The sequence below is a fragment of the Bufo bufo genome, chromosome 1 (genome assembly GCF_905171765.1).
Source record: "Bufo bufo chromosome 1, aBufBuf1.1, whole genome shotgun sequence".
Lineage (NCBI taxonomy): Eukaryota > Metazoa > Chordata > Amphibia > Anura > Bufonidae > Bufo > Bufo bufo.
In genome coordinates this window covers 132666551-132691019 of record NC_053389.1, presented here as the reverse complement: position 1 = coordinate 132691019, position 24469 = coordinate 132666551, and the positions used below count along the sequence as shown (strand labels likewise).

The window sequence follows — 24469 nt, the reverse complement described above, 5'->3', positions numbered from 1 at the left end:
TCAGCCCATTGGTGGCAGCGGGAGCAGCAGTACAGGGGGAGGGACTGGCTCCTTCTCCCTTGTGCTGTTGAGAAGAACATGGCACGCGCTGACAGCAGTCTTGTCGCCATTTAGCAATTCTAGGTCGCATTTGCGACCATTTTGGTCGCCATCTGGAGCCATGTTATAAATACAGATATGAAATATAAAGACATATGAAATTTACAGCTAGACCAGGGTTGGCAACCATCCAGAAATTAATGGACAGTACATAAAAATAGGTGACTTTTTTCCTGTGTCCGTGAAACAAAATAGACGGGTCCCTGATTTTTTTGAGGTTGGTGGTACTTGACTAGATTATTTTGGTGGTAATTATCATCATTTTATAGCAAATGCTGGCAATGAGCCATGATCAGTGCATTGAGCTATAGACATGTATTGCTTATTAGCTTTATCATTCATTATAGTTTTCCAATTTGTCCGTGAAAAACGTTGTCTGTCCTTTATTTTGGGATCAGTTGTCCAGTCAAAAGAAAAATTCTAGTTGGCCACCCTGAGCTAGACAGATATGAAATATAAATTCTCACTTCATATAAAATTGCCATCATTAAAAGGGCTAATTTATCCCTAGGAACCTTTTCTCAAGACCTCCCCAGCATGGCCAGACCTGCAATCAGAATCAGAATTGCCTGATCCTCACGGTTGTGTTCTCGTGGTGTCTGGGGTCTCCCTGCATCAACATCCGGTTTGATGTGGGTCACGTGGCAGCTGCAGCCAATGACTGGCCGCAATAGTGATGTATCACCGTGTGACACCGGAGGTGGATGTGGGGAGGCCTGTGGCATGCGAGGGGGAGCAATGGATCTGGAACCCAGCGGTGTATATCAGGTAAGTGCGATTCCGATTGCGGGTCCAGCCAGAAAAAGTCTTCAGTGCTGAACAATCCTTTTAAATCAATTATCACAACCTTAATAGGACAGATCACTGTCTCTAATAAAACTTGCCCATGCATGTCCTGAATCACTCACCCACAAACAGTCTGTGACCCCATACTTTTTCCGCTCAGATAGCAGTCCTATACTCACCAACATCATCAAATAGTAATAAAGTTTGTAAGACTGAAAAAAAGACATCCGTCCATCCAGTTCAGCCTGTTATCCTGCAAGTTGATCCAGAAGATGGAAAAAAACCTCTGAGGTAGCAGCCAATTTTCCTCATTTTAGGGGAAAAAAATTCCCTTCCCACCCCAGTCAGGCAATCAGAATAAGGCCTCATGCACACAAACTTATTTTTTGTACGCATCTGATCAGCATTTTTTTTTGCAGGTTGGATGCGGACCCATTTACTTCAATGGGGCTGCAAAAAATATGGACAGCACACAGTGGTGGCCACAAAAATATGGAAAAAGTCCTATTCTCGTTAGCATCAGAGACAAGGACAGGACTGGTCTATTAGGGGCCGGGTGTTCCTTTCTGCAAAATGCAGAACACACACCACCGGGGTCAATGTTTTGCAGATTCGCAATTTGAGGAGCTCAAAACAAGCAACAGTCGTGTGCATGAGCCCTAACCCTCTGAATCAAGGACCCTTCTCCAGTCACTGCTAATGGAAAGATCAGCATGCTCGTTTCCTGAAATACTCTGCACAGCTGAAAACTGACATCTTTATTTTTCCTAGTCTAAATGGAGGAGAAGTAGCAAATGAACACTCATGTATTACGCAGCTCTCACACATGACCCTAGGTCGCAAGCCTTTACCATTTATAAGCAATAAGCTGTGCCAAATATCAAACTCAGCTCAGTTGCATCTGTAGAGAATATCCAGCAAGTCAAGGAACCCCTGGTTAATAAGAGGGACAGTTTTAGTTATCATCTACTCTCGAATGTCCTGTGATTGAACAGCGAATTCCCTCTTGCTGGATGCAGACAATGGTGGAGATTTCGGTAACGTTCACCTCTGCAGTGGAGGAGAATATGTTAGGAGCCTCCACTGCAGATACCGGCAAGAATGCAGGACAAAACACAACTGCATGATGATTTAGGGCTCATGCACACGACTGTATGTACTTTGCAGTCCGCAAAAAACGGATCTTCAAAAAACACGACTGATGTCGGTGTGCATTCCGGATTTTGCGGAACGGAACAGCTGGTCCCTAAGAGAACAGTACTATCTTTGTCCGTAATGCAGACAATAATAGGATATGTTCTATTTTTTTTACGGAATGGAAATACGCAAATGGAATACACATAGAGTAACTTCCGTTTTTTTTTTTTGCAGACCCATTGAAATTAATGGTTCCATATATGGTCCGCAAAATAAACGGAACGGACACGAAAAAAAAAAGCATGAGCCCTTAGGCTGGGAGAATAATAAACACTGTAATGAAAAACCCAAAAGGATCCCCTTAAAGTAAATGGGGTCCGTCAGATGCCTATGTTCTAAATTCACCAAGACATCTGCTTTCTACTGGAGCAAATTACTGGTGTTTATATACTCCACCCATGAGCTAAGAAAAATCTGCTTAAAGGCCATGAACACCTTCAGAGGAATTTTTCTATGACAGAATTTTTCTCATTTTGGGCTGGAAATCATCTTTTTTTTAAATTGGTCTTTATAAAAAAAAAAAAAAAAGTCAACCGTTTTTCTTCTACAGCCTTCACTTTCAGTGTATCTGCAGATGATGGCAGTTTTACAAAACAAAAAGTGAGAAGAGCATGGCTTAAATGAGTGTTCACGAGCAGTCAGGAGTTCAGAGATAAGGGCTACAGACTGAGCCGTCAGAGCAGCTCCACGACGGATTCAGTGTCAAATAAAAGGCAAGATAGTCTGCGGATATACTGGAAATGAAGCGCGTAGAACAGAAACTGTTCAAAACATTCTAATAAATTGAAGAAGAAAAAAAAGATTTTTAGCCCTAAAATGCCTCCAGCGGTGCCCATAACCTTTAACGGGTGACTAACTTATCAAATAACTTCTGATACGTCAGACACATATCAAACATACAGATCAGTGGGGGTCTGAGCGATGAGATACCGAATTATCCCTAGAACGAGGGGGGAGACGTGTGCGCATAATGTGCTCTCTCTCCCTGCTGCTGAGGAAGGAATTGAGATGGGCTCATAGACTTCTATGGACCCCGCCAGAGAGAGCAAGCTTCGGTCTCCTAGTTCTAGGGATCAGTGGGGGTCCCAGCACTCAGATGCACCTTGATCTAAACTTTTGATATGTCTCTTTAGTGACCCTTTAACACGATTAGTGAGATATCATGCCATGGAGACAAACATGCCACAATTTACTGCATTTTTTATTAATTGGAGCATCCTGCAACACCATTGGAATCCCCAATCTACACAAGCCAGCACTCTAAAGACCAGGACGTCTCCAGTCCACTCACATCACAGAAAACACATCCAGAACTTTAGAGTTAATGCGTTGAGGGTGTTAAATGTCAGCTGTCAGCATTTCCTCCGATAACCACAGTGGATGGCCTTTGCAGAAGCTGTAGGTAATGCAGAGCCATATTTAAATATTCATATGATCTCAGCAGATTCATAAACTGATTTACGTCTCCAAAGACCTAGAGAAAAGTCCTGAAAGAACTGACATCGAGGGGCTTGTGTATAAGAAGCAATAATGTTCCAGATGACAGAGGCTTGAGCCATTTATATGGTCTTCTAGCATTTACACCGGTGTAACATCACACATCCATGGAATATGTCTAATGACAGGTCCATTATACTGTTCACATTCTGATGGCAGAGGCCGATGATTATACACAGATAAGCAGCACTACACCGGCACTGCTCATCATTTCCTGGAGAGGACTACTCCCTTTTCTTTAATAAAGAGGTGCTGGAGAAACTGCCGTGTGCATTGTACAGATTTGTTCCAGCAGCTGCAGAACCTCTTTATACATTATACCTGACCCATTACTGCAGATCCACACATCTTGTTAATTCAGAAAATCATAACACACCCCAGCTTCTGCAGAACCTCATAATACACATCCCAGCTTCTGCAGAATTTAATAATCCACACCCCAGCTTCTGCAGAACTTAATAATCCACACCCCAGCTTCTGCAGAACCTCATAATCCACACCCCAGCTGCTGCAGAACCTCATAATCCACACCCCAGCTGCTGCAGAACCTCATAATCCACACACCAGCTGCTGCAGAACCTCATAATCCACACACCTGCTTCTGCACAACTTCATTATAAACATCTCCGTTTCTGCAGAACCTCATAAAACATACGTCAGCTGCAACAGAACCTCATAATGTACACCTTGACTGCATCTGTGGAACCACATAGCTAACATAGTAATATGAGGTTCTGCAGCAGCTGAGGTGTGTATTGTGAAGTTCTGCAGCAGCTGAGGTGTGTATTATGAGGTTCTGCAGCAACTGGGGTGTGTATTATGAGGATCTTCAGCAGCTGAGGTGTGTATTATGAAGTTCTGCAGCAACTGGGGTGTGTATTATGAGGTTCTGCAGCAACTGGGGTGTGTATTATGAAGTTCTGCAGCAACTGGGGTGTGTATTATGAAGTTCTGCAGCAACTGGGGTGTGTATTATGAGGTTCTGCAGCAACTGGGGTGTGTATTATGAGGTTCTGTAGCAGCTGAGGTGTGTATTGTGAGGATCTGTAGCAGCTGAGGTGTGTATTGTGAGGTTCTGCAGCAGCTGAGGTGTGTATTATGAGGTTTTGCAGCAGCTAAATGTGTGTATTATTCTATTCTGTAGCAGCTGAGGTGTGTATTATGAGGTTTTACAGCAGCTGGGGTGTGTATTATGAGGATCTTCAGCAGCTGAGGTGTGTATTATGAAGTTCTGCAGCAGCTGAGGTGTGTATTATGAAGTTCTGCAGCAACTGGGGTGTGTATTATGAAGTTCTGCAGCAACTGGGGTGTGTATTATGAAGTTCTGCAGCAACTGGGGTGTGTATTATGAGGTTCCGCAGCAGCTAAATGTGTGTATTATGAGGTTCTGCAGTAACTGAGGTGTGTATTATGAGGTTTTGCAGCAGCTGTGGTGTGCATTATGAGGTTCTGCAGCAGCTGAGGTGTGCATTATGAGGTTCTGCAGCAGCTGAGGTGTGCATTATGAGGTTCTGCAGCAGCTGAGGTGTGTATTATGAGGTTCTGCAGCAGCTGAGGTGTGTATTATGAGGTTCTGCAGCAGCTGAGGTGTGTATTGTACAATAACTTGTAAGAATACTGGACTTCACCTCAGACATCCATGACCTATACTGATGTATATAGCCTGCTGATCACAAAACACACAGGATTCATTTTGCATATGTCTCCTAGGTGCGACATTTCTCAAACTAAACGATGACATTTTACCCACAAGGCCAGTGTGCGCATCTATATAACACATTCCTATTACATATTTTATACATAGAAACATTGGCTCCTGTTTCCCTTTTCAGTGATTTTGATAAAACTTCCCAATGGTCTACAAAGGGCCGAGTTTGCCCATGGAGGAAAACTGAGGCCTCAAAGAAAAATGAGGCCAATAACAAACTCAGCTCCACTATACTCGGTCACCCATACTATACAGCTGTAGCAAAGCTGAACTTGTCATTCAAGTCTTGGAAAGTGTAGCAGGTTTTTTACTTAAAACGGCAAGTAACCGCAAATGACTCAGCGCAGCTACTTAAGATTCTTGCCCTTTAAACCTCAAGATCCTGAATTTTAACCCAATTTTCTCATCCTTAAAGCTGACAATACACATTAAATCCTAGTAAAAGGGATCCTCTAGATCCACCAACATAACGCAGAAAATAAAATGCAAAGCAGGAAGCAGGACCTCAGCATGCAGGAAGGCCATGGCGAGCAGAACTAGCGCCAGCACTGTATTCTCCTGACCACAAGTCTCAACATCAGCACATCGTACAGCCTCAGCATGGAGTCTTATAGTATGAAGAATACAGTGAACAGAAGCCATTCATAACAAGGCGCAAACCAGAAAAAGTCTACAAAGTGACTGCAGTCCACATATTTGTTACTGCTCTGTAGAACACTACAATCATCATGTGCAGATGTAGCAGTTAGTGGGGTAGCATATAATGGACCAGGATGTCAATGTACGTTTTGTCAAACTGCAAACTCAGTTCTGCTTCTTTGGTTAAATGTGTATCTACCATCTTTCTCATAGATATATCACTCTAACATCCATCTTTATCATATCTATTTCGCTCTCTCTCTCATGGACATTTATATCTCTCATATGTATCCATATATTTCATATCTATCTATATTTCTATGAGATTATTAATAATTATAGATAATTCAAGATGGATACATATGAAATACACAGACAAAAAGATGCTAAAAAAGAGATGATAGATAGATAGATAGATAAATAGAAAGACAGATAGGTAGATAGATAGACAGACAGACAGGTATATAGATAGGTAGGTGGATAAATAGAGAGACAGACAGAAAGATAGACAGAGATAGATAAATTTTATAAATATAAGTTAGAAAAATACAGGAGAGAAACAGATGAGATGACAGAGAAAAATTTCGAAAGAGGGAAATAGATTTAAACAGAGAGAGAGAGAGCGAGAGAGAGAGAGAGAGATATTAGATAGATAGACAGATACATAGATAGATATAGATATTAGAGATAGATTCTTCATCCATATTTACAAATAAAAGAAAAAAAAAGACAAATAAAAGATCATTTTATGGATCTAATATGTTCTAACTTTATTCCTCAAAGGGGAAAAGTAAAAATTCTGGCAAAAACAATCCTCAAGAATGTAAAAAAAGGAAACTGAGCACCTGGAGCGGCTTGTCATCTGTAACTAAAACACTTACCCGCTGTCTTGGTATTCTCCTCATTAAAACCGCGCTGTAGTAGTTTATAAGAGGCTGGCAGGAAGATGGACGTGTTGTGTGAACAATCCTGCTCCTCTATGGGAGTGTCACTTACGCTTCCAATGCTTAAAGCAATTGGTTTATAAAACAATTCCCTCAAGATCTCAGTGTTGAGAGAGAAATCCATTAGACCTATTAGAGTCAGAAGTATGGGGAGGTTTTTAACTTGGCGAAGTGCAAGTTGAATTATGCAAGACTCTGTAGTGCGGTAAAAGCTGGGATCTGCTTACGTGTCCGCTATGGGGTTTGGCGCCCAACAAAGGGTACTGTAAGCAAGGTTCACAATTCACTCCCGTGCATCAAAATCTGGGCCGAAAACATGGGAAAGCAATGCTCTGGCTGCAGTTGTCAGAGCATGCTGAGAGTTGTAGTTTGACAACAGCGGGTGGAGACCACTGCCCTACAGTAACAGAATATATAATTTTATTACGGAAGCATTCCTCTAAGCCTCGATACATGTTAACTTCTCTGATGATCTGGACAACTAGATGGTCACAGAAAAGTATAGAAAACTCATTTGCTTTTGGTTTAGTGAGTGTATTGTAGTTCGGTACTGGAAACGTGCTGGATTACTGGACTTTCTGGATTATAAAATGTTGGATAAATGGGTAAATGTTGGATAAATGGGTAAAGGAAAAAATATATATACTTTACATACACATGTGGGCTTGAACATTTAAAGGGGTTATCCCATGATTAATGTAAAGTACATGGATATCTCCAACAAAGCTAGAACCAGCCCTGTACCTCACATGGATCCAGAGATCTCCTCAATCACTGCTCGGCTAGATTTATATCAATCTGACAGCTCAAGGGGAGTGTCTATTCTGCTGCAACTCAAGGGGCGTGTCCATGCTCTCCCTATCACAGCTCAGGGGGCGTGTCCATGCTCTCCCTATCACAGCTCAGGAGGCAGTTGAAGGATGAAACTGAGCATGTGCGGCCTTCTCAGAGGGCAGGTCAAAGAAATAAGAAAAAACAACAGCAGGTGGCGCTATACAGATATATTTTATTGAATAACTCAGTGGCTATGCTTAATTTTATATGCAATTACAAAAGTGTTCAGATGCAGGTGCTGGTTTGAAAACTGTAAAATATTTTTTTGTGGGACCACCACTTTAACTTAGGGAGGAGATGAGGTCCACCGACTTATTTGGTCTATCAGATGCACATATACAGTACTTTGTCACATTCCAATATCCGTCCATTTCTGCCCCATGCTCAATTGCACATTTGCTCCCATGTCTAATGCTTCTGTGCCCCCACGACCCACGCGTCCCTGCCCCCACGTATCCCTATATTTTATTTTAAAAAATTATTTTGCTTTTACAGCCCTGAGTCTTCTCCTGACTGATTCCTACTATTCAGCATTACGTATCTATAACATTTAAAGGGTTTCTGTCACCCCAATTTTCGCTATTAAACAGGCTGACATTATAGATGTGAAAATGTCACATGAATTTAACTCTGCATTTCTTTTATTTGAGTATGCCCCCGTTTTAACTTTTTATTATATGCAAATGAGCCTCTAGGAGAGGGGGGGGGGGGGCGTTGCACTTGCTCCTAGAGGCTCCATTCGCCCACCTCATTTCCACGCCCTTCTGTCTTGATCACTGCGCCGAATACTGAATGAGATGGCGCAGACGCGAGATTTACACAGCAGACGGGGCCAGCAGGAGAACCAACGCTGGCCTGGCCCTGTCAATCAAGACAGAAGGGCGTGGAAATGAGGTGGGCGAACGGAGCCTCTAGGAGCAAGTGCTCCTAGAGCAGTGATGGTGAACCTCTTAGAGACCGAGTGCCCAAACTGCAACCCAAAACCCACTTATTTATCGCAAAGTGCCAACACGGCAATTTAACCTGAACACCAATATCATATATCTTCCATGTACTTTAACATTTAGCTATAATATCCTGCCTACATTCAATGTGCTGCCTGTGCTGTTCATAGCATGTCCTGCACTGATAAATGGCAGGAAAAGTCTAAGGCATATTGGTACACCATAGACTTTCTCCAGGGTGCGGGTGCCCACAGAGAGGGCTCTGAGTGCCGCCTCTGGCACTCGTACCATAGGTTTGCCATCACTGTCCTAGAGGCTCATTTGCATATAATAAAAGTTAAAATTACACGAAAACGGGGGCATACTTAAAGAAATGCAGAGTTAAATTCAGGTGACATTTTCACATCTATAATGTCAGCCTGTTTAATAGCGAAAATTGGGGTGACAGAAACCCTTTAAGAAAAACCTCTGCAGACTGCAGAACGTTCCGAGCAGAGGTTTAAGTACAAAGTGCTTTTCCAGATCATTAGCAGATGAGAGGAATCGATCCTGTGACAGACAGAAGTCATCATATCCCAGGCAATGCTCACGATCAGCGTCCTTTTGGCTTTTACAGTCCAGGCACCAAAAAGCTAAATTTATACTAGCAAATACAAAATATATTGTATGTGCCCGCAAGAACTGGCAGAAATACTACCGTATATATGCAGAATTATACCATATACAGTAATATTCTAATAAATCAGTACTGAAGATCTCATACACCCAGAATTGGAGGCGGGATGTGGGTCCTGGGAAGAGAAAGAGGTCTAGGAGGTAACAGACATCAGGACCATGCCTCTGCCCCCATGAGAACTATTCTACAGGTTCAGTGGGTGTATAGAATATGATCCTCTGAGTTCTCTACTTCCGTGTTAGGAGCCCTCTAAATACTCGGCACAATCAACCCACAGAAAATGTAAAAACATCACCAATAATAACGAAAATCCTCCAAAAATAAAATTATAAAAAAAATCTAAAATTGCCATGATAAAAAGAAAAGTAACGGATTCAGGCAAACAACTAAATCTAAAATGAAAAATTAAGCAACTTTGTGTATAGTATAAATGAGAAATCTACCATTTTCTGCATACAGCTTTAATGCAGAGCTATATGTCTCCATGGTAACAGACTACAAACACACCCTGCAGTCCATCTGCTTCCTACTTTTTCCTAACATAGATCTAGCAGGTTAGCAAAAAGTAGGAGACGGATGGCAATATGGCCTAAGATGATACTACAGAGACACACAGGTCTGCAGAGCAGCTGCAGACACAAAACAGCAGTGGATTTGTACTGAACGCTAGCTGCAAAGTTGTTGTTTTTAGATGCAATGGACCAATGAAAAATGGATGCAAAGGTGAATCACCCCTTTAAAAAAATCATGCAGAAGATGAGGCAAAACAACAACACACAGACCCCATGGTACCTGTAAAACTGAAGCTGGCGTTTGGGACTCCCATATCGAGCACTTGGGAAGCATGAAGGAAAAGAGAGAAAGATTCCACACATCACATTGCAGACTCTGAACTCAGTGCTTGTTATTTACCAGGTTCCCTGCATTGATCTATATGGTACAACAGCGCCACCTAGTGAGAAATAAGGAAACGGACATATCCTGGGGCAGTGGTGCGACTGAAGCTATATAAGAAGGTACCAGCTGTGTATACTGTATGTAGCAGAGTATAGTTTAACTAGGGGTAATACAGTAATAAGCTGCGGCCTTACCCCGGGATACCAGCAGCCTCTATGTAATCTTCACTACCTACCTGCCTTTTCTACTTATCCTTTAGTTTGCTTCTTTTGAGCTGGAGACAGTAGCACAACTTCTGTTGATGGATCTCATTACCACTGGTAAATATCATGTGGCTCCTAAAAATTTGAATATTAGGCGCTGTATAGAGCTAGCCACAGCCATGAAATAGCTTGTGCTATTCCCAAGATGGTAGCCATCCCTGAGACCCACATAATTAGCAGGGCAAATGGGGTATCTGAGCTTATTGGAGCGCGGCCGCTGCCGTGACAAAGACGTCCATGCACAGGTGTCTGGTACTGCTGCCCATCCCATTTAGGTGAAGGGGGCTGAGCTTTCTAATGACTTTTGTGCTCTGTTCCTCGCCATTTTCAAGATCTCTGCTTGCTGATGGTGAATCGGAACACTCTACTCCCCCCCCCCCCCCCCCCAGGCTCAGTGCCTGTACAGATGTCATTCTAATCACAGTGGAGCGTTTACTGAAATTTGTAGCCACAAGTGAGGGAGGATAGCAATTTATAGCTATTTTTGATTGTCAGTTTGGAATTATTTAAAAAAATTAAAAGATTCGTTTTTTTCATTAGGGTCACAAACAGGGTGATTTTCATAGCTCTTTAGCTATTAGGCCTCTTTCACACGAGCGTGACAGATTGGCTCCAGATGCATTTAGAATTCGTTCAGTAAAACTCGCACCATTTTGCAAGCAAGTCCAGTCAGTTTTGTCTGCGATTGCGTTCAGTTTTTTCCGCGCGGGTGCAATGTGTTTTGATGCATTTTTCACACGCGTGATAAAAAACTGAAGGTTTACAAACAACATCTCTTAGCAACCATCAGTGAAAAACACATCGCTTCCTTACCCTGAAGCCCCATTCACTTCTGTGGGCCCAGGGCAGCGTGAAAAATGCAGAATATAGAACATGCTGCGTTTTTCACGCGAAGCAGAACTGATGCGTGAAAAAAAAAAACGCTCATATACACAGACCCATTGAAATGAATGGGTCAGGATTCAGTGCGGGTGCTATGCCTTCACTCCACGCATCGCACCCGCGCGGAAAACTTGCTCATGTGAAAGAGGCCTTAGTTTCTTTTCGTGGATAGAGTTTGTTACAGCAGCACTGCACCCATTCAGTTCAATGGGAGCAGTGCTGCTGTTCACAATGGATGGAGCTGTGTGAATCTGGCACTGAAAGATACGGCAGAAGAGCTGATTGGCGGGAGTGCGGGGGTCTCACAGTGATCGCCTATCCTTAGGACTGGAAAATTCTAGGACATTTACTACCAGTACCTAAATTTTGGGCAGTTTTTCTAAGCATGTCTAAGACAGGGACACTGCAAAAATCATATTGGCTCTGGTGTGGGTGGTATGGGTGACCGATAAAGGCTACAGAATTTTCTATCCCTGATGAGGGCTAGGCTGAGCCTATGGAGGGAGAAGAAATGGAACATACACCTTCATACAGTTCCCACTAATGTCTATAGAATGTGACTGCCCTTAAAAGTTTTGAAAAATGATGAGAGTTGTACACCAACTGCAATACATGGCGAGCAACGCCACACTCACAAGCTTATGCAACTGGGAATTAAAAAATTTTGGGGTAAGAATTTAAAGGGAACCTGTTATATGATTTGGGGCCACTAAACCACCCCCAGATTGCTGGGATTTAGGGTTCAAAACCTGACTATAGCAAACCCACCCGCCCCTGCAAAAAAAAGGAAATGAAATTCAAAGTTAATGGGATAAGAGTCCAGGACTCATCTCCAGCGGCATCAGGCTCAAGCACAACATGGCAAGTCTAGGATGGTACACTTCACATCATTGCTCATGTGCGCCAAAGGCACAATGTCCATGCGCACAATGCTTCTGGAGAAGAGTCCCGGACTCTTCTCCAGATACGTTATTGAATTTCATTTACTATTCTTTGCAGGGATGGATGGGTTTAGCTATAGACAGATTTGGAACCCTAAACTCCAGCTGTATAAAATCATGCAGGTGGTTTAGTGGCCCGCAACCAGGTGACAGGCTCCCTTTAAATGGGTTGTCCCATCCCTCCTCTACGAGCCAAGCGACCTCTATGCATTACTGCATTTCAACTGCGGCAGATGCTTCAGGGAAAGTGATCAGGCAACAGCAACTTTCCCCAGCAAAATCAAGTGATTGCTCAGAGGTCACACAGCTTCCATTTAAAGGGATTGTCTGTAATTATAACCCCATGTCAGGTTTCATTCCATGTCTGTATTAAAGGGGTTACCCAGGAAAATATATTTATGACCATCAGTATCAGATCTGCGGGGGTGCCACACCATTGACCCCCACCGTTCAACTGTTAGAAGAGGCCTTGATCACCGCAGCCTCTTCCTAGGCCAGTGACATCACTGCACATCGGTCACATGGCCTAGTTGTAGCTCAGTCCCATTCAAGTCAATGGGGATGAGCTGCAATAACAAGCACTGCCACTATACGATGTATGGCGCTGTACTTGGAAAGCTGCTGGGAGCCTGGATCACTCATCAGAGCTCCGGTGGGTGCAGTGGCTCCCTGAAACAGCTCATCAGCAGGGGTGCAGGGACTTGGATCCCTGCTGATGTGATAATGATGACATATACAGAGCATGTCAGCATTATCTTTTCCAGGATAATTCCTTTAATACATACTTTTATTTCACATGAATTAACAATCCTGGACCTCTAGATTGTAATGTTCCTCTGTTATTCCTCATCAACATACATGAATAAACTAACAACAGGTTTTTACTATTCCCTGTGTGAGTTTGGTTAGCCCCTAGGGGTCAGCGATGATTGGACAGAGTCAGGTACATGGCCCTGGTAGGGCTGGGCGATTAATCAATTTCTTATTCTGGAGATGTAATTTTCTGGCTGAATCTGCCTCTGCAGGGTAAGGGGCTGCGGGAAAGTGTTGGAAGTTCGGACTGCCCGGGAAATAATGCAGGGAATGTATGGAGCAGGCTGCTGCAGTGAGCACTCTCCATAAGCGCAATCGGCCACGATGACGGGGAACGGCGATCACATCAAACCCGGTCATTCAAACCCTCAGATGCCGTAATCAAACGCGATCGCGGCATCTGTGGGTTAAGGCAGAGGGATGCCTTCCGATAGGAGCTACAATCGGTTACCATGGCAGCCTGGCCTGCACGCTTCTGAAGCTTCCCAGGCCTACCATGGTAAGCTACCTGCTAAGTTGTGCAGGAGGAGCAGCTCAGCAGGGAGCGTGTCAAGATCCCTTTCAACCTAATCTCTAATAAGATGAATGGGAACAAAAGAACCCACCAGGTTCTAGCCCTCTAAGGCGGTTAAAAGTTATTGTTATAAAAGTAAAAAAATAAAATTAAAAATATATATTTTAAAAAAACATTAACATATTAATAGTTTAAATCACTCTCCCTTTCCCAATTTTATATATAAAAATATATAAACCATAAAAAATAAACATATTGGGTATCACCGCCTCTGAAAATGTCTGAACTATTAAAAAATTTTTTTCAATATTTCCTGTGCGATGAATGCAGTAACGGGAAAAAAATGAAAAACAAAGATCTGCTGTTTTTTTACCCCCCCCCCACATAACAAAAAAATAACAAAAAAACTGATTGAAAAGTCGTACATAATGTACCACAAAACCGATATCAATAAAAATTACAGTTGGTCTCGCATAAAAAACAAGTCATACAGCTTTGTGGATGGAAATATAAAAAAGTTATGGCTGTCAGAAAATGCATATGCAAAGAAAAAATTTTTTTTAGAAAAGGTTTTTCTTTTTTCAAAGGGGTAAAAAAAAAAAATACAAATTTGGCATCGCATATTCATATTGTTTTTTTTTTTCAATAAAGAGATTTAAATTGAAGATCGTCCATGGGGTTGAAATAAAAAGTAGAGATTTTTTATTTTTTTTTGAAAAATCGCCCAGCCCTAGGCCCTGGTAACACCTGGTTGCTAATTACACATTTCCAGGGGTAATAAGAAAGGAACATCACAAAGCTAAGTTCTAAGGCCCCTTTCACACGGGCGATAATTCCGCGCGGGTGCAATGCATGATGTGAACGCATTGCACCCGCACTGAATACCGACCCATTCATTTCTATGGGGCTGTGCACATGAGCGGTGATTTTCACGCATCACTTGTGTGTTGCGTGAAAATCGCAGCATGCATTATATATTCTGCGTTTTTCAAGCAACGCAGGCCCCATAGAAGTGAATGGGGCTGCGTGAAAATCGCAAGCATCCGCAAGCAAGTGCGGATGCGGTGCGTTTTTCACGCACGGTTTCTAGGAGACGATCGGGATGGAGACCCGATCATTATTATTTTCCCTTATAACATGGTTATAAGGGAAAATAATAGCATTCTGAATACAAAATGCATAGTAAAACAGCGCTGGAGGGGTTAAAAAATAAAAATAAAAAATTTAACTCACCTTAGTCCACTTGATCGCGGCCCGGCATCTCCTTCTGTCTCCATTTGCTGAACAGGACCAGTGGTGAGCATTAATTACAGGTAAAGGTCCTGTGGTGACGTCACTCCAGTCATCACATGATCCATCACATGATCTTTTACCATGGTGATGGATCATGTGATGACCGGAGTGATGTCATCAAAGGTCCTGTTCCTGTAATTAATGCTCACCACAGGTCCTGTTCAACAAAGGAGACAGAAGGAGATGCCGGCTACGCGATCAAGTGGACTAAGGTGAGTTACATTTTTCTTTATTTTTAACCCCTCCAGCGATGTTTTACTATGCATTCTGTATTCAGAATACTAATATTTTCCCTTATAACCATGTTATAAGGGAAAATAATACAATCTACAGAACACCGATCCCAAGCCCGAACTTCTGTGAAGAAGTTCGGGTACCAAACATGCGCGATTTTTCTCACGCGAGTGCAAAACACATTACAATGTTTTGCACTCGCGCGGAAAAATTGCGGGTGTTCCCGCAAAGCACCCACACATTTTCCCGCAACGCCCGTGTGAACCCAGCCTAAGAGAGGATGCTTCACAATTGTTATTTAATGGGAAATACTTTTATTTATTTTTTTACTAAAACAGGCATGTCAGGGATTCAATGACAATGATTTCCAATCATGAATATTAATAATGCAATTATCATTATTTTACTATTAATAGTTTATTAAAGGGATTGTTTCATGAAGACAACCCCTATCCATATCCACTATTATAACATACAGATATCAGAGGAGGGTCCGCAGCATGATACCCCACTGTATGAGCCAGAATGGGGGAATAAAAGCAACTCCTCTGGCAGACTCAGGCCTTTCTTGTACTATTAGGCCCCTTTCACACGGGCGAGATTTCCGCGCGGGTGCAATGCGTGAGGTGAACGCATTGTACCCGCACTGAATCCGGATCCATTTATTCTATGGGGCTGTGCACATCAGCGGTGATTTTCACGCATCACTTGTGCGTTGTGTGAAAATCGCAGCATGCTCCTCTTTGTGCGTTTTCCACGCAACGCAGGCCCCATAGAAGTGAATGGGGCTGCGTGAAAATCGCAAGCATCCGCAAGCAAGTGCGGATGCGGTGCGATTTTCACGCACGGTTGCTAGGAGACGATCGGGATGGGGACCCGATCATTATTATTTTCCCTTATAACATGGTAATAAGGGAAAATAATAGCATTCCTAATGCAGGGTGTATTAATGCACAGAATGTACAGAATGCATAGTACAATAGGGCTGGAGGGGTTAAAAAATAAAATAAAATAATTTAACTCACCTTAATCCACTTGCTTGCGCAGCCCGGCTTCTATTCTGTCTTCATCTTTGCTGTGCACAGGAAAAGGACCTGTGGTGACGTCACTGCGCTCATCACATGGTCCGTGGATTAAGGCAAGTTAAATTATTATTATTTTTTTAACCCCTCCAGCCCTATCGTACTATGCATTCTGTATTAAGAATGCTATTATTTTCCCTTCTAACCATGTTATAAGGGAAAATAATAAAATCTACACAAGACCTAAAACAAACCTGAACTTCTGTGAAGAAGTCCGGGTCCGGGTACCAAACAGGCCGATTTTTCTCAAGCGCGTGCAAAATGCATTACAATGTTTTGCACTCGCGCGGAAAAATTGTGCATTTTCCCACAACGCACCCGCATCTTATCCGGGCCAAAAACATGAGGCCGGTGTGAAAGAGGCCTTAATCCTGCTGCTACAGTAGAGGCTGGCCATGGCTGTCCCCAGCAAAATCAGCCATTTGCCTAGGTTGCTGGGAGCTAACTGTGCAGCAGCCACATTTAGAAATACTAGACGATCATCCACAATTATAACCATCCTTCAATTATAACAGATATACAGTCAGGTCCATAAATATTGGGACTTCGACACAATTCTAAAAATTTTGGCTCTATACACCACCACAATGGATTTGAAATGAAACAAACAAGATGTGCTTTAACTGCAGACTGTCAGCTTTAATTTTAGGGTATTTACATCCAAATCAGGTGAACGGTGTAGGAATTACAACAGTTTGCATATGTGCCTCCCACTTGTTAAGGGACCAAAAGTAATGGGACAGAATAATAATCATAAATCAAACTTTCACTTTTTAATACTTGGTTGAAAATACTTTGCAGTCAATTACAGCCTGAAGTCTGGAAGGCATAGACATCACCAGACGCTGGGTTTCATCCCTGGTGATGCTCTGCCAGGCCTCTACTGCAACTGTCTTCAGTTCCTGCTTGTTCTTGGGACATTTTCCCTTCAGTTTTGTCTTCAGCAAATGAAATGCATGCTCAATCGGATCCAGGTCAGGTAATTGACTTGGCCATTGCATTCCACTTATTTCCCTTAAAAAACTCTTTGGTTGCTTTTGCAGTATGCTTTGGGTCATTGTCCATCTGCACTGTGAAGCGCCGTCCAATGAGTTCTGAAGCATTTGGCTGAATATGAGCAGATAATATTGCCCGAAACACTTCAGAATTCATCCTGCTGCTTTTGTCATCAATAAATACAAGATAACCAGTTCCATGGCAGCCATACATGCCCACGCCATGACACTACCACCACCATGCTTCACTGATGAGGTGGTATGCTTAGGATCATGAGCAGTTCCTTTCCTTCTCCATACTCTTCTCTTCCCATCACTTTGGTACAAGTTGATCTTGGTCTCATCTGTCCATAGGATGTTGTTCCAGAACTGTGAAGGCTTTTTTAGATGTTGTTTGGCAAACTCTAATCTGGCCTTCCTGTTTTTGAGGCTCACCAATGGTTTACATCTTGTGGTGAACCCTCTGTATTCACTCTGGTGAAGTCTTCTCTTGATTGTTGACTTTGACACACATACACCTACCTCCTGGAGAGTGTTCTTGATCTGGCCAACTGTTGTGAAGGGTGTTTTCTTCACCAGGGAAATAATTCTTTGGTCATTCACCACAGTTGTTTTCTGTGGTCTTGAGGGTCTTTTGGTGTTGCACAGCTCACCGATGCGTTACTTCTTTTTAAAAATGTTCCAAACAGTTGTTTTGGCCAAGCCTAATGTTTTTGCTATCTCTCTGATGGCTTTGTTTTGTTTTTTCAGCCTAATGATGGCTTGCTTCACTGATAGTGACAGCTCTTTGGATCTCATCTTGAGAGTTGACAGCAACGGATTCCAAATGCAAATAGCACACTTGAAATGAACTCTGGACCTTTTATCTGCTCATTGTAATTGGGATAATGAGGGAATAACACACACCTGGCCATGGAACAGCTGAGAAGCCAATTGTCCCATTACATTTGGTTCCTTAACAAGTGGGAGGCACATATGCAAACTGTTGTAATTCCTACACCGTTCACCTGATTTGGATGTAAATACCCTCAAATTAAAGCCGACAGTCTGCAGTTAAAGCACATCTTGTTCGTTTCATTTCAAATCCATTGTGGTGGTGTATAGAGCCAAAAATGTTAGAATTGTGTCGATGTCCCAATATTTATGGACCTGACTGTATAACGAACCATACTAAAGAATAATAAACTAGGAGAACTTATAAATGATATACACTCATTGACAAATAAACATAATGCACCCAGATAGAAATATTGGATTGCTGAAAAATCAGCATGCAGTGCTTCCCCTTCTGCCCTATAAAAAGGCTCTCAGGGGCTACTTTTTGGTAGTGTACCTCTTTGTGAGAAATTGTTGACTTTGAGAAGGGGCACATCACTAGAGTGAGAAGCAGGATGGTCCTTTCAACAAACCCACTACCTGTTGGAAGCAATGGCTAGGTGAGGGTACGCACACACAGCAAACAGGCTCCAGAAGCCCCATACTGATCCCCAGTAGAGAGGATCGCTTGATCCAGTACAGAGCATGAGCGGCTCCCACAGGTTTGTTGTGCACCATCCAGACACAGGTGGCACCTTCATTACCCGCTTGTCTCTGCCTGGTAATTTAACATGCGCTCTGGAGAAGGAAATTTGTCGTCACTGGAGCCATTAATTGTCCTGCCTTTGACAGCAAGCCACCGTCGCCTTCATTTGCAGTGGTGTTGTGAAGGAGAAACCTGGGCTGCTATGGACTTGGAACCATATCGTCTTTAGCCATGAAGTACTTTGTGGGATCCCATGATGGTTGGATTCAAGTATGGAGGCTTTGTGGTGACCGCTTCAATCCTGCCTTTACTGTGGAGCGACACACTGCCCCAACTGCTGTGTGATGATCTGGGGAGCCATCGCATACCACAGTCGGTCACCCTTAGTAGTTGTCAGGAATAAAGACCACCTAATTCCTAGTTATTATAATGTTTGGTGTGATAATATATGTTTTATGGTTATGTGTTATAGTGTAACATGTTCTGGTGTGAGTCACATATATACAGTATGTATTTATGTTGCCAGGCCAGCAGCCATTGATGAATTGGTTTAAGGCTGCATATAGGCAGAGATGTCTGCCTCATACCTGGGAAAACAGCAGCCTGCTCTCCGGGGGGTAGTTAGCACAGAGATGTTAACGAGGATGGGCTCGTTTGCTGGTCACACTCGGGACAGGGGACAGCAGACTCTCCGGCGCTTGTATCAGTATGGGGGCTTCCTAAACAGAGCATGAACCATAATCCGTAATCCTTCATAACTTTTTCCGGAGGGATCGGATGTCCCCAAAATCTAGCTTATCATCTCCGGTATGATGGGGGCATCGCATGAACACCAGACATGGCATATCAACTCGCCTTCATCTTCTTAAAATAAGGATCTCATCTTCCGAGCGTCCTGGACACGTAGCGTTTGATATGCTAGGACTCAGAACGATGAGATATGAATTATGAAGAAGGGCTGGGGTCTGTATCTTCACCAGGGCAACTGGGAAACTATCTTTTTGATATTTTCATATCTGTTCCCTAGTTGGCCAGGGGGCCGGCTGCATGGGTAATGTAGCTTGGCCCAGAGGTGGGAGTGAGAATCCCCCTCAGGCCTGCCCCTGGAGGAAAGGCATAAAAATGCAATCCCTGGATATTTGGGTGTCACAAAGTGGGAGATCCAATCGAATTGGTTTGTGCACCATTACTCTGCCCAAATCTCCTGGGAGGAAAGGACTTTTACCTCACAAATGTTAAGTATTAGAACTTTCTTTGTTTTCTCCTTTTTATTTTACAATTGTTTGCCATTTATGTATGTCTCTTGTCAATCATTTTTTGTAAACAAGTGCTGTCTATTTTTTATACATTAAACCTAAAAGTTTGATTGTTTTTCTTGTAACCTTAAGAACCTGTTAGCTCCATGAAGAGTTTGTGTGCAGTCTGAGGCTGTGTGTTGTTTTTCCGTGAGGCCTACTATCGTGCGTGTGTGTGTGTCTGCTTGCGAGTGGAACACTCAGGGGTGTTCTGACGACCTTATACGGGGAAGGTGGTAGCGGCAAAAGTTTCGTGTTATTGCGTGGGTGTGCTTGTAGGCTTCAGGTGGCGATTTATGCTCGAGTTACGGCTTGGTGCAGGGCGTAACAGTGTGAGGGCATGAGGTGAATCGTCCTGAAGGGCTTGGGAAACCCTTGTCACGTGACACGTGGGCTGGTCTGGTCCCCGGTACGTGACAGTAGTGATACGAGGGACAGTAACAGCTCAGTGATATGTGGGGCCATATGTGTGTGCTCCTCTCATGGCAGGGCTTCCAGCTGGCATTTTTCAGGAGGATAATACTCGTCCACACACAGCAAGGTTTTCCCAGGTATTACAATGCTTACATGCCCTGCCCGGTACCCAGATTCATTGCCAATCGAGCATTTATGGGACCAGCTGGGACGCCATCTTCACCAACCTACAATTGCAGGATCTATAGGCCCAGCTGCAACATCTGTGGGCAAATGTGGCACAGGATACCATATGGAACCTGTATGTCTCCATGCCCAACCATATATATCTCATCTTGTATCCAGGCTAGAGGTGGGCCTGCAGGGTCCTACAGCCTCCTATCAATTGCACAGTTTTCCCCAATAAACATCTCCTTCCGCTCTAATATTGTAATCACTTACATGTATCATCATTACATTCACATCTTCCATCATCTCCTTCTTGGTGCGGTATTTTTTGTATTATAATAATGATTATAAACCACAGTAACACTTACCTGTAAATCATTCCTGGAGAGCCAGTCTGTCGCAGTGAAAGTCTAGCTGGGGAGTCTGTGGTGGATTCTGGATACATGGAGCCAGCTTCGGAGGCTGTGCTCAACGTCCTAGTCGCCTTCTAAAAACTAACACAAAAAACAGAAATTCAAGATCATAAAATTACAGCAGCAAAAAAGAAAATAAACTGCATAATATAAGTATGTTATAATACAATGTCACATAGTAAAGGATCTTCTGACCAATATACAACAAACACATAGATATTAATACTCTATAACTGTAACCTCATCTAAAACTGAAAAGAGAAGAGAAAGCTTAACCAGTCAACAGTGTTCCCTTACTTCCAGCCAGGGGCGTTGCTAGGTTAAAACATTGGGGGTCTGGGCGCCTGATGTTTTGTCCCAGGACCCGAATGTCCTGCCTGCCTGCTAGATACAACTGTATTGCCGTCCCCAGGACGGCAATACTATTGAATCTAATGCACTGGAAGAGCTGAAGGACCTGTGATGACATCACAGGTCATGTGACCAAAAAAACAGGCAGTGGTTGAGAAGGACTCACTGGGAAACCCCTATTCTAAAACATAACCTTTAATTCATTATTTAATATCATTTCACCCATATAGATATACAATAAAGAAAAAATACATAAAAAAGTAAAGCAAAATTTTATTCCGATCTCATGTGATTGTAGGTGGGTAATAGTAGACATAGCATTGCTATAGGGTGTGGGGCAGTATCCCTAATAATGTCCCTATCTCTGCCGCCCTACCTGCAAACGGAATAGCCGCCCTGATAGGGGTGATCCCGTGTCTCGTGTCTCCTAAAGACCCTAGGATGGCCCTGACAATGGGATATATTCCAACAATATAAGTTGCCAAAAATAATAAACATAATTAGTGTCCCAATTAAGGTGACATAATCCACCAAATAATGTACAACAAAGAAAATAATAATAATTTAAAGCAAATACATAAAAATGAAAACATGCAAAATGTCCTTAATCAGTCTCTACGCGTTTTGCCTAGTTAATTACAGGCTTCTCAGGAGACATACCAACACAAAAGATGCCCGTCACCTTAAATAATTGTCAGAAAAACTGTGCCCAAAAAATCTTAGACAAAATAATTACAGATATTAGGAGCACAATACTCCGTAACAAAAAATAATGGCGGACAGCTGAATAGCTGATGAATCAATTAAGGTTCAATTGATCTGTATTGTAATGACGATAACTACACCAAATCTAGCCTTTATATGAATATTATCCTCCAATGCCTCTGATGACATAACCCTTAAATGTAGACTCCCACATCCAAATCTGCATCCTGATGGATTTAAACAAGATACACATAAACCTGCAAAATCAGTGTAAATTCTGCTGATATTAATACCATCGATCCCAATCCTGCTGGTATACTGTGAGCATGAATCACCTGGTGCATTGCGCACCCTGGTAATCTATTATACTTGCGTGCCCATCACTTAATCAAGATCGGCGTGAGTCGGGTGCTTAGTAGGTCCCACAGGGAGTAGAGAGGCTGGCAGAGGTGTCCGCAGATGAGAAGCAGCGGTGAGAAGGACCTGCGATGATGTCACCATCATGTGACCAGTGCACGGGAGGACGGTAATGAAGAGGAGAAGTCCTGGGGAAGAAGCTGTGGTGATGTCTGCTACATGAGGAGAGGTAAGGGTACTTTCACACTAGCGTTAGTGTGATCCGGCAGGCAGTTCCGTCGTCGGTGTGACAACTGACAGCATTTTTAGACGGATCCGGGTGCGGATCCGTCTACAAATGTATTGCAAGAACGGATCCGTCTCTCCGCTTGTCATGCGGATGGACAGATCCTGCGCAGACCGGAAGGACGAATCCGTCTCTCAGTTGTTTTGCAATGCCAGATCCGGAACTAATGCAAGTCATAAGGAATTAATGCCGGAATTAGATCCGACATTCCGGCGACTGATCAGGCATTTTGGACGGACATAATACTGCAGCATGCTGCGGTATTATGTCCGGCCAAAACGCCTGACAGTGACTGGACGGAAGGCATACTGATCCAAACTGAACGGATTTCTATCCATTCAGAATGCATAGGGATATGCCTGATCAGTTATTTTCTGGCATAGAGCCTTTTTTTTTTTTTACAGAACTCTATGCCGGAAAAGAATAACGCTAGTGTGAAAGTACCCTAAGTGAAAGGAAAGGCAGAGCAATGCTGGGAGTTGTGGTTATTTAACTGGGACTGTATGTTAGGGCTGAAGGGAGGGATGTAATTTACATGGGACTGTATGTTGATGGCGGCTGTGGGAGGGAGTGATGTCATGTACATTGGACTGAATATTACAGGGGTCTGAGGGTGGGAGTGATGTTATTTACATGGGACTGTATGTTGAAGATGGCAAGCGGGGGGGAATGATGTTATTTACTTGGAACTAAATGTTGAGGGGGTGATGTTTACATGGGATTGCATGTTGGAGGCGGCTGGGGAGGGGGTGATTTTATTTACATGGGACTATGTTGGAGGGGGCTGAGAGATGGTGTGATGTTATTTACATGGGACTGTATGGCAGAGGGAGGGAAATAGTGTTATTTAGATGGGACTGTATGGTGGAGGGGCTGAAGGGAGTGATGTTATTTACATTGGACTGTATTTTGGAGGGGGCAGGAGAGATGCTGTGAGGTTATTTACATGGGACTGTTTGGTGGAGGGAGGAATAACACTACAGGGTGCACTGCACACCCAGGGGACATTATAGGCGTCTTATTACTACTGGGGGGCTCTATAGGAAGGACTTCTAGATCCGCCTTATTTCTATTAAGAGCACTGTGAGGGCCTTATTACTACTGAGGGGTCTGTAGAGAGCTTTATAACCACTAGGGGGCCTTATTTCTACTGCGGGCTCTGTGAGAGTATTATTAATACTGGAGGGCTCTTCTACTAATGGCGGCACTCTTGGGGAGCATTATCACTATTGGGGGCACTGTAGGGGGCAGTATTACTAATGAGGGCATTCTATAAGGGAATTACTATTGGTGGGACTATGAGGAGCACTATTACTATGGGGGTACTAATTTTTCTTGAGGATAGTATTTGGGGGTATTGGGGAGCACAGCGAGCAGCAGGATAACACTGTGGGGACTCTAGGTTGGGGGATAATAGAAATGTAAGGAAGCTAAGATGTCCGTGTGTCACACTCTGCAGAGACGAGGCGGCTGAAAGAAGTTGTACGGACCAAATGGAGAAGATGATGACAGAGAAGATCTACATAAAAGGAGACATCACCAGGGAGGCCCTGGATGTGACAGGTGTGTGCTGCTGTATAACCAGTACAGCAAAATGCGGTATGTGGGGGAACGGGGGGGGGGGGGGGGGGGGGGGTTGACTTAGAGAACTGGGACATAATCATTGGGGCTTGAGCCCCGGAACTTTTGAGACCCTAGCAACGCCCCTGCTTCCAATTAC

The 24469-nt window shown here is 43.2% G+C and overlaps 1 protein-coding gene across 3 annotated transcripts in view; it reads right to left on the bottom strand.

Moving 5' to 3' along the window:
• KCNAB2 (potassium voltage-gated channel subfamily A regulatory beta subunit 2) overlaps positions 1-24469 on the bottom strand; it is a 240356-nt gene that overhangs the window by 141406 nt on the left and 74481 nt on the right. For all 3 annotated transcript variants that reach the window (XM_040429484.1, XM_040429503.1, XM_040429493.1), the window contains exon 2: positions 21006-21131. In XM_040429484.1, the coding sequence (XP_040285418.1) occupies positions 21006-21082 (77 nt within the window). In that variant the 5' untranslated portion in view covers positions 21083-21131. The remainder of the gene's footprint in view (positions 1-21005; positions 21132-24469) is intronic.